The 13,945-nt window shown below is 48.9% G+C and overlaps 1 protein-coding gene across 1 annotated transcript; it reads left to right on the forward strand.

The window, feature by feature from the left end:
* Nucleotides 1-5,479: 5,479 nt before the first annotated feature.
* Nucleotides 5,480-11,495, forward strand: LOC144942577 (trace amine-associated receptor 365-like). The gene is made up of 2 exons (XM_078869431.1): nt 5,480-5,501; nt 10,431-11,495. Exons 1-2 carry the CDS (start codon nt 5,484-5,486, stop codon nt 11,493-11,495), a joined length of 1,083 nt encoding a protein of 360 aa, XP_078725557.1. The 5' UTR covers nt 5,480-5,483.
* The last annotated feature ends 2,450 nt before the right edge of the window (nt 11,496-13,945 follow it).

Raw genomic sequence — 13,945 nt, forward strand, 5'->3', positions numbered from 1 at the left:
ACTTCCGTCAGCGAATTGTGGCGACTCAGGGAACCGTAGTCATCGTCTGACGATGCTGAAAGAATTTTCCATTGGAGGTGACTGGAGTGCGTTCGCCTGCCGCTTCGAGGTGGCGGTCCGCTCTGCAAAGTGGACGGATGCGGAGGCTCTGGAAGTCCTGCCGACGCTCCTCGATGACGAATCAGTCCGGTTTTTCCGCTCCATTAAAGCCGCAAGGAAGACGACGCTCAAGGCCGTTTTTGAAGAGATGGCAGAGGCTTATGAGCCCCCGGACGATGCTCATCGCAGGTTCATTAAACGGCAACGGGCTCCGGAGGAATCTCCTGTGGCGGCCGGGTCCACCATTGCGGGATCGCCAGGACAGGGGGGGTGCCAGACGGCGGACCGACCTGCTGTGCTTCCGCTGTGGCCGTCGGGGTTACTTCGCCAGGGAATGTTGGGCTCGCCCTCGGCCGCCACTCCAGCAGGAGGCCCCTGCCAAGGCTGCGACAAGTCAAGAACAACCACGACAGGCAAGTCGGTACGCATCAGACACCCGGCAAGGCCGGTCACCTCATGCATCACTTTCGCCGCGGGGTCAGGATAATGTTACTAGCAGGGTAGCGCTGGAAGAGCCGTGTTGCTCGCTCACGCAGTGGCGCAACTTGGCACAGAGGGTAGTTGCGGCCGCTACTGGGTCGTCCACTGTGCCGGGTTCCATCCAAGGGGTGGACGTGCATATTTTGGTGGACTCGGGTGCGTCCACAACTATTATCTCGGACGTCATATTTCACCTTCTGTCCATTCCTCCGGAGCGGGTGCGACCGGTTTATGACTCGTGCATAGCGGTGAATGGGGGTAGTATGGGCATTGTGGGTCAAGTGGACGCCAGCATAATGGTTGGGGGTGTTTCGGTATCTGGGACGGTGTTAATTTCTAGGTCCCTCATGGTGCCCTGTTTGTTGGGAACAGATTTCCTGGCGAAAATGCCCATTCAGATTCGGGTGGATCAAAATTGTATCCAATTACCGGGGGGCCGCCAGATTGCCTTCTTACCATCACCCTGGGGCCAGTCCATTCCTGACCATCAGGTGCAGGCGCTCTCCGAAGTATCGGTTGATGTTCCACCTGGATCGCAAATGCTTATTCCGCTGCGTTATCGGAAACCACTCCCGGGAATCGAGAGGGCGGCAGGTGTCTTGTTGTCACCGTCCAATGTTGTAACGGGGGGCTTGACATTAGTGGGGGCGCAGACGATTGTTCAGCCTGGGCAACCCCCATTTTTGCAGGTTTTGAATGGGACTGCAGAGAATGTTAGTGTGCGGGCCGGAACGGTTTTAGCTCATGCTACGACTGCCTTCACGGCCCATGACGATGGGGGCCTCCGGGGCCTCCATTCCTTCCCGTCCCACCCCTGCCTTTTCGTGACCCCTGCGTGTCCTTTGCGACGGACACTAATTCATCGACACTTGCACTGCTCTCGCCATCGAAATCACTCTATTCCTGTAACCGCTTTTTAAACCATATTATAGGGCGCCTTGAACTAAGGCGCTCTATGAATGTAAAATAAGATGAATTAAAAAATAATGTTGTATCTCACGAAACCAGAAAAGGGGATAAGTACACGGGACTCTTAATGTCCCGGCTGCAGGAATCCATACTCTTTGGTTCTTCGGTAAAGTCACGTAGGTAGAAAATAAAATAAATCACGACGTTTCGGGCGCAACACAAGCGTCCATCATCAGGTGGGAAAGCATGGTCTGCCTCAGCAGCAGACCATGCTTTCCAATACTGTTTTTAAAACAGTCTGAGGCAGGCCATGCTTTCCCACCTGACGATGGACGCTTGTGTTGCGCCTGAAACGTCGGGATTTATTTAATTTGATACCTACGTGACTTAACCGAAAGATTGACACATTTCCCCGGAAAGCATCCACCTCGGTAAGAGATCACCTCTGGGGGGGGGGGGGGGGACAGATCCTCCTGGCAATCCTGCAGAACACTCCACTCACAGCGGCACCATAAGTGCCCTCCACCGTGCTGTATGTTGAACTTCTTTCGCATCGCACATTGTCACAGAGTGCCCCCTTGACTGGAATCGACGGTGGACTCACGTGGACTCACGTGGACTCAGGTCCCTACCCACATGCCACTGATGAAGCTGCTGACGACGAGAACAAATAACATGGCTACCGAACCAGTGTGTCTGTTACTCACTCCATGACACTCTCTCTGTCTCTCTCCGAGTGCACGAGTAGATGTAGTCGATAGTCCACGTCCAGACTGAGTTCATTGTATCTTGACAGATCTCTATTCTAGAAATGTAGGCTTTAATCAGATTTATATTGATGGTACCATTATCATCAACAGAACGCCCTCATAATCAACGTTAGCAATAGCAGAATCAGCAGCCTAAAAATAATAATCATCATTATGAGCAACTTATGCATCAGCAGAAGAATAATCACAATCAGCAACATCATCATCAGCGTTATAAACATCATCATTAGCAGCAGCAGAATTCCGTGCGGTCACGAGTAATAATTCCACTTATCCCACGTGACCCTTAAAAGGAAAATAAAATCTCCCCTAACTTTCTCACGGGATCGGTAATTTGCCCGAGGCTGTTTTAAAACAAGCGCTCCTCGTTAACCCGCGATGGTCCCCTGAGGGCCGCGATTCGTGAAGCTCCACCCAGTTGCAGAGAAAACCACGAAGGTGAGGCCAGGGCCGTCCATAGCGGGGTGAAACGCCCCCCCCCCCACAAAGCGCGGGGCCCGGGGCATTGGCCCCGGCTCTGAGTAAGGCTATACAGTAAAGATTTTCCCACTGACGGTGGAGTGTTTGAGTGGGGCGGGGGATGGGGTGGAAGTTGGGGGGCAAGGGAATGGATGTGCTGCCCTGCAGACCACGTGGAAGTGTAGTCTACACGTTGATAACTCTACAGACCACGTGGCAATGCAGTTTGTACGTTGATATATCAATGTCGTTTTTACTTCATTGGGTAAAAATAAAAAACAACACTGCCCCCTAGTGGTAGAATAATGCCCGCGCGTCAGAGATTGAAAACGGGTTTTGATTCCTTACCCTCACCCGTACCCGGCCACACCAGGGTTGCAAACGGGTAACCGTACCCTACCCGATACCCGGCTACCCGTACCCGGCCGGGTATCGGGTAGGGTACGGGTACCCGATTGCGAACTCTGGGATGAAGCCATGTTGCAGGCGCGGGTGGGTTGATTCTAGGAACTTGAATTGTGAGAAAAGACAAGACGTTGGGAAATGAGTGACAAACGGTGACTCACCAGTGACTCACGGCCTACCCGTACCCGTACCCGGCCGCACCAGGGTCGCAAACGGGTACCCGTACCCGGCCGGGTACGGGTAGCCGGGTATCGGGTAGGGTACGGGTATCGGGTACCCGATTGCAACCTCTACCGCGCGTGTTAGGAATGTTACGCACGATACAAACGATTTTCTCACTTGCAAATTAAATGACTTCGAAACAGTATTCATACTTATGTACAAAAGTCAGGACACATGGGGTTATACCATGTATTTTAACACTGAAGAGCATGCACACTCCAACCATACAGGCGTCAGAGTCGGGATCGAACCCACGACCTCCTGTATACCAGGCGAGGTATTTGGCATCTCGCGCTACGGTGGAAACTCATACAGAGGCAGGGCGAGGTCATACAAACTCCAAGTCTCCACACAGGCGCCTCTGCATTAAAGCACCCAACACGGGCGATGTCAGAGCGCTCGGCACGCAGACGCAACGGAGCTCACGGTGAAGCCTCCAGTGCCGATGTTTTGTTTAGGTTCACGGAAGCAGTTTGGAGGGTTCTGCTTGGTGGCAACTCAAGTCCGATGGTGATCAACCCAAGCCCACAATGCAATGTCCGCTCACACCAACCGTGTCGTCTCCCCGTCACGAGCTTGCGATTGGCACCCACATCGCTTGCGTTGGATGTAATTCCACACAGCACTCAATGCACCTCCATGCCGCACTTGGTTAGTCAAAGGAGACGAATGCCACTCCCTTCTCTCTCTCTCTCTGGTGCGCAAGCCCTAGGTTGGGCACGCACCTCGTGGGTCACTCGACTGCAGTCCATGCGTGGAAGTCTGATGAGTTTGCTGGCCGTGAGTCTCACGCAGGTGTGAGGACCTCACTCCCTCCCAACACCCGCGCCCGGCTGTGGATCAACAGCGCAAGCTCCACTCTCCTCCACACAGGGGCCTCAATGCGGCGAATTCGCACCCCGGGTCTACAGCAGTGGATCTAGCACTCGTGACCCTTTGTGTGGTGTCTCCACACTCCAGGAATTAATTTGTTATCCTTTATCCTACGTGACTCTGCTCCTCCTGCGTGCGTCTTGCTCCTGTTTGCTTCTGCTTGCTTGTGCCCGCTTTTACTCCTGCTACTTGCCCTTGACCTCTGCATTGGTCCGCCTTTTACTGCTTGTTCATCTGTTCCGCCAATGAAACCAGATTATCCGGATGCGACTTCCACCAACTCATGAACACGGCACATGAACACAGTACATGGTGGTCCAGATGTCTTGTGGGCCCCAATTAATTGACCCCGAACATTTTATTCCATATGCATATTTCTATTTTAAACAAATCTTACTTGAAACAATAATAATAATTACGTTTTCTAGAATTAAGACATGGGCCTCGGCCATGCCACTTGTAGAATTCACGATATGCATACGCACCGGTGCAATTTACAGTCTCACAACACCACACACGTTTCAGACAAACGTACTGGACAAATGCTATGTCCAGTGAGCGAATGCTACCTTCACGTCCGAGTTGGGGATCGAACCCAAATGCTCATTGCTGTAAGGCACACGTTATTACCACCCCGCTACCCACCCCCGCTACCCAGTAGTACGACCGGGTGCACCACAGTTAGTCGACAGGCAGGTGGGGTAAACTGTGGGTAACTCCCACCCTCTTCCAAGCATGGAAGAAGAGGCCAATCATACCATCCAGAGTGGCGTGAGCAGGCAATTATAGGGCTGCGCTCTAAATCGACGACTAATTGCGATCTGTCGTGGTGCACATTCGACTCGGAGTTGGTGTTTGTTCAGCAAAATGCTTACGCGTCACAACGCAAAAATAACCCAACACTCTACTCCCCGCCTCCCTACCTCTCTCCCTCCCTTCTCCCACCACCTCCCCCGCCACTTCCCTCCCTCTCCCACCATTTCCCACCGCAGCTCAGTGTGCAGCTCAACACGATTTGTTGTCGTCGTCTTCAAATGTCCCAAACGCCCCTAACCCCTGCACGGCCGAGCACGGCGGAGTTGAGAGCCATTAATTTTAATTGGTTTCATCCCACAGGGTCGAGGGGGTGTCGGGGGTAGGGTGAAGGGGGGTAGCCGGCAATGGGGCACGCGGGAGGGGGGGGTTCGATATAAACCCGGACGAGCGGTGAAAAAACGAGGGGCCGGGAGCGGAGGGGATCAGCAGCAGGGAGAGAAGGGCGGACGGATGAGCGTGGGAGAAGCGGTAAAACCACTCGCACGCACAACGGGTGCCCCAACCCGGTATTTGCCAACACAACAAGAGCGCACGAATCGCCTACTCCCCATATTTGTCTCTCCACATAAAAAAGGTTGTTTTTTTTAGCGTCCCATTTAGTCGCACGACCTTCTTCTGGGAGTCGCTGCGGTGGCGAGATGTTAACTCATTCGCCGGGTATGGTAGGAGGTTGTTAGTTCGATTCCAACCCTGACGCCGGCTGTAAATTAGTAGTTTTCATGTTCTCCCTGGGGTCACGTGGATTTTTCTCCGGCTCCTCCGGTTTTTCTCTCCACATTTTGGAAGCATGCGCTTTGAGTATTTAGCTGCTAGACATTTCCACGTGATAATCCACGTCGGTGAGCTATAATTTGTGTCCAGGTCGCTTCTGAAAAAGAGCGCTAGAACTCAGTGGACCTTTACCTGGTAAAATAAAAATAGTTTATATAGTTTAGTTTTATCTCGACAGAATTGGTTTAATGCAAGCACAACTCTGGACCGGTTTCGACGTTTCAGGCTCTGCTTTAACCACTGCTGGCGAACTGTTAGAAGGTACGAGTGCTGCCGCTTCAATGCGAGTCGCCTGCATGATTGGTGACTCGTGATGGAACGTCCTAAGGCGTCGTTGCTGAGAATAGGAATAGCAACATTATCTGCGGATGTCTTTATAGATATCCACAAATGTAGAAACAGGTATTTACGAATCGCACGAAATATGTTTTTTTTGCGGTAAATAGCTGGCTGCGAGGTGGCCAGAAGATGCGTATGACCCCAGTAGTTTATTGAATCCATCTTTGCGGAGCTTTAAGTCTGAGTCGTGGATTTGAAAAAAAATACATGTGAGCCCCGGGTAGTCTTAACAGATATCGAGCACCTATTAAGGCCAGCACGACGCTCGAGACGGTGATGCGTTCAAGAATACTCCTGGCCACCTTTGTCTCCCCAGTTGCTGATGTGAACCCACCGCGCCAGGTACTCCGAGTATATTCCTCAGCGGAAGATCAGGACCGCGTGCAGACACCGCTCGCCACCGATGCTAGCCGTGGCCAGGATCGAACTCAAGTGGCTAGGATCGTAGTGCAGTGCGTTAACCGATCCGCCACCGCTCATCACACTGGCCAGGTGTCTAAATGTCAGCGCTGGAGAGATGAAGGATACTGGGCGTTGTGCTCGCCACACCGCCCCACTCGAGTGCAGGGCCATTATTAATAGGTGATCGCTAACAACACTCATACGTGTGTGTCAACAGTATATGTATTCGTGTGTGTGTATACATAAGTCGATTCAGGCTCAAGTGAGCACCTGGTGGCGTGTGTAAACATTTCCACTGGGAAGACAAAGGTGGCCGGGAGTGTTGCTGTCCACGCACCTCCTGATGTGCCTTGCCGGCATCCAGATGTGCTCGCTAACAGCACTTTCCTCAAAAATATATTTGTCATTTTTGTGCATTTGGCAGGCGCGGTGGCTCAGTGGTTAGCGCACTGCACTACGAATCTGGCCAGCCGGATCGGTGTGCATATCACTAAGATTGACATTACGGTACGGTAGGAAATTAAGGTACGTGATTTTTTGGTTCTTAAGTACGGTACAAAATTGCTGTACGATATTTTTTGTGATCACGTACCGTACGAAAGTACAGAGTTTTTTCCAACCATTTTCCTCTTTTCATACCAACGCAGGTGATAAATTAGAAGCTATGCTTCTTATTTTCTGATAATCATTCTACTCTCTTGTCCTTAAAGGGCGGTTCCAACATTTAATACATCAGGTTTCAAAAAAACTAAAACGGCAGGCAAGATTCATTTCTCAAAATGGCACTTGCCATTGATAACAGATTTTAAACGGGTTTTTAATCAATATTTCGAAATTAAAATCCAATTTTGGATTATAATGTTCTTTGTCAATTCGAGTAAAAAAGAGATCAAACAGGTTTACAGAGTATATTTTTAAGAGTAAGGAGCTTTCTACAAAATAACAAATTATGCAAAACTATATCCTATAGGCGTGCTTGTCATCTATCCCTTATTTACTGAGCTTTTATTTTTCTTTGGTACGATATAAGGGAACGAAATTATGGCACGCAATTTTACTGAAATGTTACCGTACTGGTCCATACCTGTCAAACCCTTATCAGTGCCTACCTTACTACAGACCAATTCAGACATTATTGGTCACCCCGTGCCCTAATAAATGTATCCTACAAAGTTCCATCAAAAGGGAGAAACACAAACAAATATAAAAAAGTGCCCTATTGATATGGATGTACACCGTATGGACCTGACAACTCAATTTCCCTGTACAAGAATACGGGATAATCCGTATGGGTTGACACGGTATGCTGGTACGACACGACATTTTTTCAAAGGTAGGGGTACGAAAATAAATGTAAAGTTTCGGTATGAAACTACGATACAATATTATTGTTTTGTTCGAGGAAGAAATACTCGAAGAGAAATCTCATACGGTGTCGTTACTGCCAACCCTTGCTCGCAACTGATGTTAGTCGTGTCTAGGAAACAACTTCAGCAGCCGGGTTCATAGCACCGTGCGATAACCATTGTGCCACCACTCCACCCGTGTATGTATGTACGCCTACATGTATATTGTTCCTGTATGGGTATGTATATGTATGGGGAGCGGTATTGAGTGATGACCGCGCTGCACTACGAACCCGGCGACCCGAGTTTAATTCCCGCTCACTATCAACACCAATGACGATTATGTTAACCGGTTCTGGACCTCCTCTAGGTCGACTCAGCCTCAAATGAGGACCTTATGCGATGTGTGACATCCGCGCTGGAGAGACAAATGTGGTCGGGCGTAGTGGTGCCCACCCACCCCCTCGCTTACTGTGCTTGCCTTCATAGGTGCTCGTTAACATCACTTGCCCCAACGGTCTATTAAGGCCATTAGGGGGAACTTCATTATTGTCTTTGTATGCCTATATCTATATATGTATGTGTGCTTATACGTATATGTCTCCATCAAAATACATTTAAACAGATGTGATCTCCGACTGACAGCACTCGTCACTATACCATGATGACGAGTCTCAATTCGAATGACATCGCTCCACAGTTATCTATCACTGCATCACCGCTGCTGTCAGTCGGTCAACATTTGCTAAACACGTGCATGGATCGGTCCCTAAGACAACACAGCGGCAATGTCAGTTCTTCGGGAACCGCTGATGATGTTTGCGTCATGCTTTTTGTGCACGTGTGTTCTGTTAAACCAGTTAACCCCCAACTGGCGGCCTCCAAGTGCTCTTCTATTGGCTCGAGCTTCGCGCTCGGACCGTGTCCGTATTAGGGGCGAGACTCGAGACACCACTGACCCTGAGATCTAGATAGAGGTCGCCAGTCCCGTTCAATCTCCCGGCGCGGCAGACGATACAATTGGCACGTGTCGTAAATCCACCCGCACCCACGGTGGCCTTTGTCCAGCTAGCAGTATGGTTGGGTACTGCGCTTTATTTATGTATTTATTAATTTGTTTTTAGTGACGTTCTCATCTTTCTTAAAAACGCAACTGTTTTCATTTCACCATGTAACTCACTGAGCTACTGACTCACTGGCGACCTGGCCAAATATGATAGCTCAATGCAATGGCTTATCATCACGTGGAAACATATCAGCGATATATTCGAAACGCGTGTTACTAAATGTGGAGGGAAAACCCCCGAGGACCCGGAGAAAAATCCACGCGACCACGGGGAAAACATGCAAACTCCAAATACACAGCAGCAGGCGTCATGGTCGGGATCCAACGCACGACCTCCTGTAGACCAGGCGAGCGCGTTAACATCTCGCCACGGTGGCGCCCGTTGGACTGCAGCCCTCCTATCGTGTTTGTTGTTGTAACTTCCCGACCCACCCCGATTGGACATCTGTGGAAAAGGGCTTCATAGCTCATAGAATTTCTCCAGGATTAAAAAATATTCTGACGATGACTCTTCACGGCACAGTCTATCCAGACTGTAGCTGTCTACGCCTCCGTACATGCCGTGATGAAGGGCCATGGGTCCGAAACGTCGCCTATTATATTTATGTTTTATTTAAGGCCACAGCGATATTGACGAATGTGGTGATATTTAGTTTTGTGATCAACACGGTTGCAAATAAAACGAGGCGATTTTAACCCAAACTAGGATTAGGGTATAAATAAGAAACATTGTTTCCACATTCGTGACTTGCACTGCCGGCGAGCCGGTGCGAAGCTTAATAGCTCATCGGATTCCTTATATATTCCTTATATATATATATATATTGTGATTGTGTAATCTTCGCTAACTAGTTTCCACTCATCCCTCAAAACGCACTAATTTTCTCGTTATTTAACGATTAATCTTTTATGTTTTGATTTGCTAAGTAGTGGGGTTTTGTTTTTGTATTATCTGTGGAAGGGACTGGCTAATTGATGTGCAGCGTTGTTCGATGCAATTGCATGAATGGCGCTATATCAAATGAAATAATTACAATCATGTTCCCTAGCTCATCGCACAACCACATAGTTTCCCCCTTCGAATAACCATGATCCTTGTTCCTTCTTCATAATCTCTTTCCATGGCAACATCTCATTCCCCATCCATCCAATCCAATTGACATCACGCATCACATGTTTGCCGATGACTTCTATTTTTTTTATTCACCTAATCTCTGCCATTGCATTCACACGTGCACCATTGTGGATTATGTGCAAAGCGCCTCGGTCAAGGCGCTAAATAAATGGCGATAAGATGCGTCCATTGCATATTGCAGAAGTAATTCAGGCGTGGAGCGAGAGATGGCGCGGCGGTTAGCACATGCCTGAATTATTTCTGCAAAATGCAACGGCTCCCTCATCTCGGTACCTGGACTGTGCCCTATATCTCCACCGTGACCGCTCGTATCCTTGTGCGCAATCCACTCACTGCAGACGCCAACCATGGATAACTCCTCGCTCGCCTCGTCGCCCAGCTGCGTCATCTCCTTCTCCAACCTCAACTGCACGCCGACCTCGCTGAAGTCCAAGCACGACCGTGCCGTCGCGGTGTTCACCATTAGCTTATTCATCGTCATCACCATCCTCAGCAACCTGCTCATCGTCAGCGCCGTCGCCCTATTCAGGCAGCTGCAGACGCAGGCCAATGCCCTCGCTCTGTCGTTGGCCGTGTCCGACCTCCTCGTCGGGGTGGTCATCATGCCCCTGTCCCTAAACAAGTCGGTCTACAAGTGTTGGTTCTACGCGCCCCTACTCTGTCACGTGCACTTTTTCTGCGACTACTGGTTCACGACCGCGTCGGTGCTGCACCTGAGCTGCATCGCCTACGACCGCTACGTGGCCATCTGCGACCCCCTGCGCTACCAGCAGCGGATGAACAGGAGGGCCCTGGTGGTCATGCTCCTCTTCTGCTGGCTCTGCTCGGCCCTGCTGTCCACGCCGATCCTCCTCAGCCTGAGCCCCACGCTGTCGCAGGGAACCATCGCGAAGAACGGCTGCCCCGATGACTGCCGCTTCTTCATCAGCGTGGGCATCCTCTTCGCCATCGGCATGTGGCCCTACTTCACGTCCGTGCTCCTGGTTGTGCTCATGTACGGCCGCATCTATCGAGTGGCGCGCGGCCAGGCGCGCAAGATCGCCGCGATGGACCGCGCCTCGTCGGGCCTCGGCGGCGGGGAGGAGGCCGGCAGGGCCGCGGCGAGTCGCTGGGCCAGCATGAAACGGGAGCACAACGCGGCCAAGACGCTGGGCGCTATCCTCGCCGCCTTCATTATCTCCTGGCTGCCCTACTACATCATCGCCATCATGCTCACGGTAGACGAGAGCGTCATTCTGCCCTACAAGGTATCGGTGTGGCTCGGCTACATGAACTCGGCCATCAACCCCATCCTGTACGCCACCTTCAACAAGCAGTTTCGACGCGCGTTCAAGGCCATTCTGACCTTCAACACGTACCCGTCAAGAGCCGCAGATGACGAGATGAGTTCGACGAAGAATTAGGTCCACCCCCACCCCTACCCCCACCCACCCGGCCACCCACACTCACACACACTCACACACGTATTTATGATACGATATTAGTAGAAGAAAAACAAGTTTTGCTAGCTGGCTGGCTGGAGGCAACGACGGACGATCATCTCCACCCAGAGGACGTGTGGGCTGCTCGCGTATGTCTGTACAAAAATAACTCAATATATTCGTAAATAATAACACTGTGGCATTATATTTCTGTTAAAATAGATGATATGTGACGTTACGGGCAATATCCCTTCTTTATAAAACATATATATATATATAAGCTCGGGATGAGACTTATGATATACTGTGTGGGCAGTTGGTGTTTACGGGCGTGAGGCTCGATCACAAAGGGTCAAAGTTTCACATTGTCTGCCAGGAGGGAGGGGCGATGCTGCGACGTGGATTTTACCGAATTAAGTAAACTTGCGGTGTACATACTCTTTGTTTTTTTCGGTAAAGTCAAGTTGGTAAAATACAATAAATGAAAACAACTAAATTAAATCACGACGTTTCGGAAGCAACACAAGCCTCCATTTTCAGGTGGAACACGCCACAGCAAAATCACCACAGTGAAGACGGAGGCTTGTGTTGCTTCCGAAACGTCGTGATTTAATTCAGTTGTTTTCATTTATTTAATTAAAAATTTCACCTACGTGACTTTACCGAAAAAACCAAAGAGTATGAATCCTTGCAGTCACGAAAGCTTCAAATCTAGAATTGCGGTGTATATTTTCAAACATTGGACTATGCGAACAGTGACGCCGGCAAGGGAGTTTCTTACTCGCTTTCGAATGACGTCACGCGATCTCGAGCGTCTACCGTGAAGCAGACGGCGCTCGTCGACGGTGAATGCACCCGCATCATTAACTAGGGCGGCCGCCGGAGTCGGTGCCGCGAACCAAGTGCTAGCGGCTCGGTGAAATGTTCCCCTTTGTCGCGAGGACCCTCTTTTGAAATGAAGCCTTGAGCATCAGCGAGGGGTTTCCGAGGTAATTAATTAAGTGATGTATATCATCCGATCTTTCCTGCCAGTATCAAAGTATGATAATTGGTTTGACCTTTTTTGGCAATAAAACAGTCGTGTTAAGATGTTAAGACACCAAAACAGAAACCTTTTGCAAGTAATCATGTCTGCATTAACAAACACATACTTGTGGTGAACATACAAACAAAAAGATGCTCTGTTAATAAATGCATTGTCTTTTAAACTGATTGGTCCACACCAGAGGAGCTTACTTTAGAGCCTAGTCTCAAGCTGTTTTCGACTAGAGTTTCAAACAAGTTTCAAACTTTCAAGTTCCATTTATTAGGTGTAGCCTTGTGAGCCGTGCGGCTCTTGAGTCGGGTGCATCTGCAACAAACAAAATGCGAACAGAAAACATTTTAAAGCGACGACGCGCAACAGAAAGATCCTGGATAAACCAGCAAATCTTCCAGAAAAAAAACCCCACCATATTACAACGCTGTGTGCAAAAATCACAAGTCAAACAATAACAACCATAAGACATATTATTGTTTTTTTCGGTAAAGTCACGTAGAAGGGAAATAATAAAATAATATTAATATAAAACAATAAAAATTATCACGACGTTTCGACTGCAACACAAGCAATCGTCATCAGGTATGAAATCCACAGCAAGAAAATTAGGAAAACTTTTTTCAAAGTTTCTTGCTGTGGATTTCACAAAAAAACTTTGCTGTGGATTTCACAAAAAAACTTTTTCAAATTTTCTTGCTGTGGATTTCACACTTGATGATGATTGCGTATGTTGCAGTCGAAACGTCGTGAGATTTTTTTTTTTATGTTTATATTATTTTATTATTTCCCTTCTACGTGACTTTACCGAAAGAACCAAGAATATGAATCCCCGCAGTCACGAAAGCATTAAATCAAAACCATAAGACAATTTAGATTAAAGTTATCAGGCCAACTCCACACTTCCGCAAGAAACATGTCTTAACCATATGTTTTCTAAATCACCAAAATAAAGCTATGAAAACAATGTAACAACAGTAATGATAGGAACTGTGATTCAAATTTAACAATAAACAACAGTCAGTTTCAAGGACAATGCATATATTACCAGAGCATGTTTTGTTTGCATGTTCACCACAAGTATGAATGGTTAATGCAGACATGATTCCTTACAAAAGGTTTCTGTTTGGAGTTTTAACATCTAAACACGACTGTTTAATTGCCAGAAGTGATCTTTGATAGGGCATCCACTTACACAAACACACATATCCCCGTATAGCCTTAACATTCTGTTAGGGCAAGTGCTGTTAACGAGCACCTATGAAGGCCGATAAGGCATGCAAGGGGGTGGGTGGCCGGCACCACGCACGACCGCCTTTGTCTCCCCATTAGCGATGTTTACACACCGCACCAGGTACTCATTTGAGGCTGAGTCGACCTAGGGGAGGCCCAGGAC

Source organism: Lampetra fluviatilis, chromosome 27, assembly GCF_964198595.1.
Source record: "Lampetra fluviatilis chromosome 27, kcLamFluv1.1, whole genome shotgun sequence".
Taxonomy (NCBI): Eukaryota; Metazoa; Chordata; class Hyperoartia; order Petromyzontiformes; family Petromyzontidae; genus Lampetra; species Lampetra fluviatilis.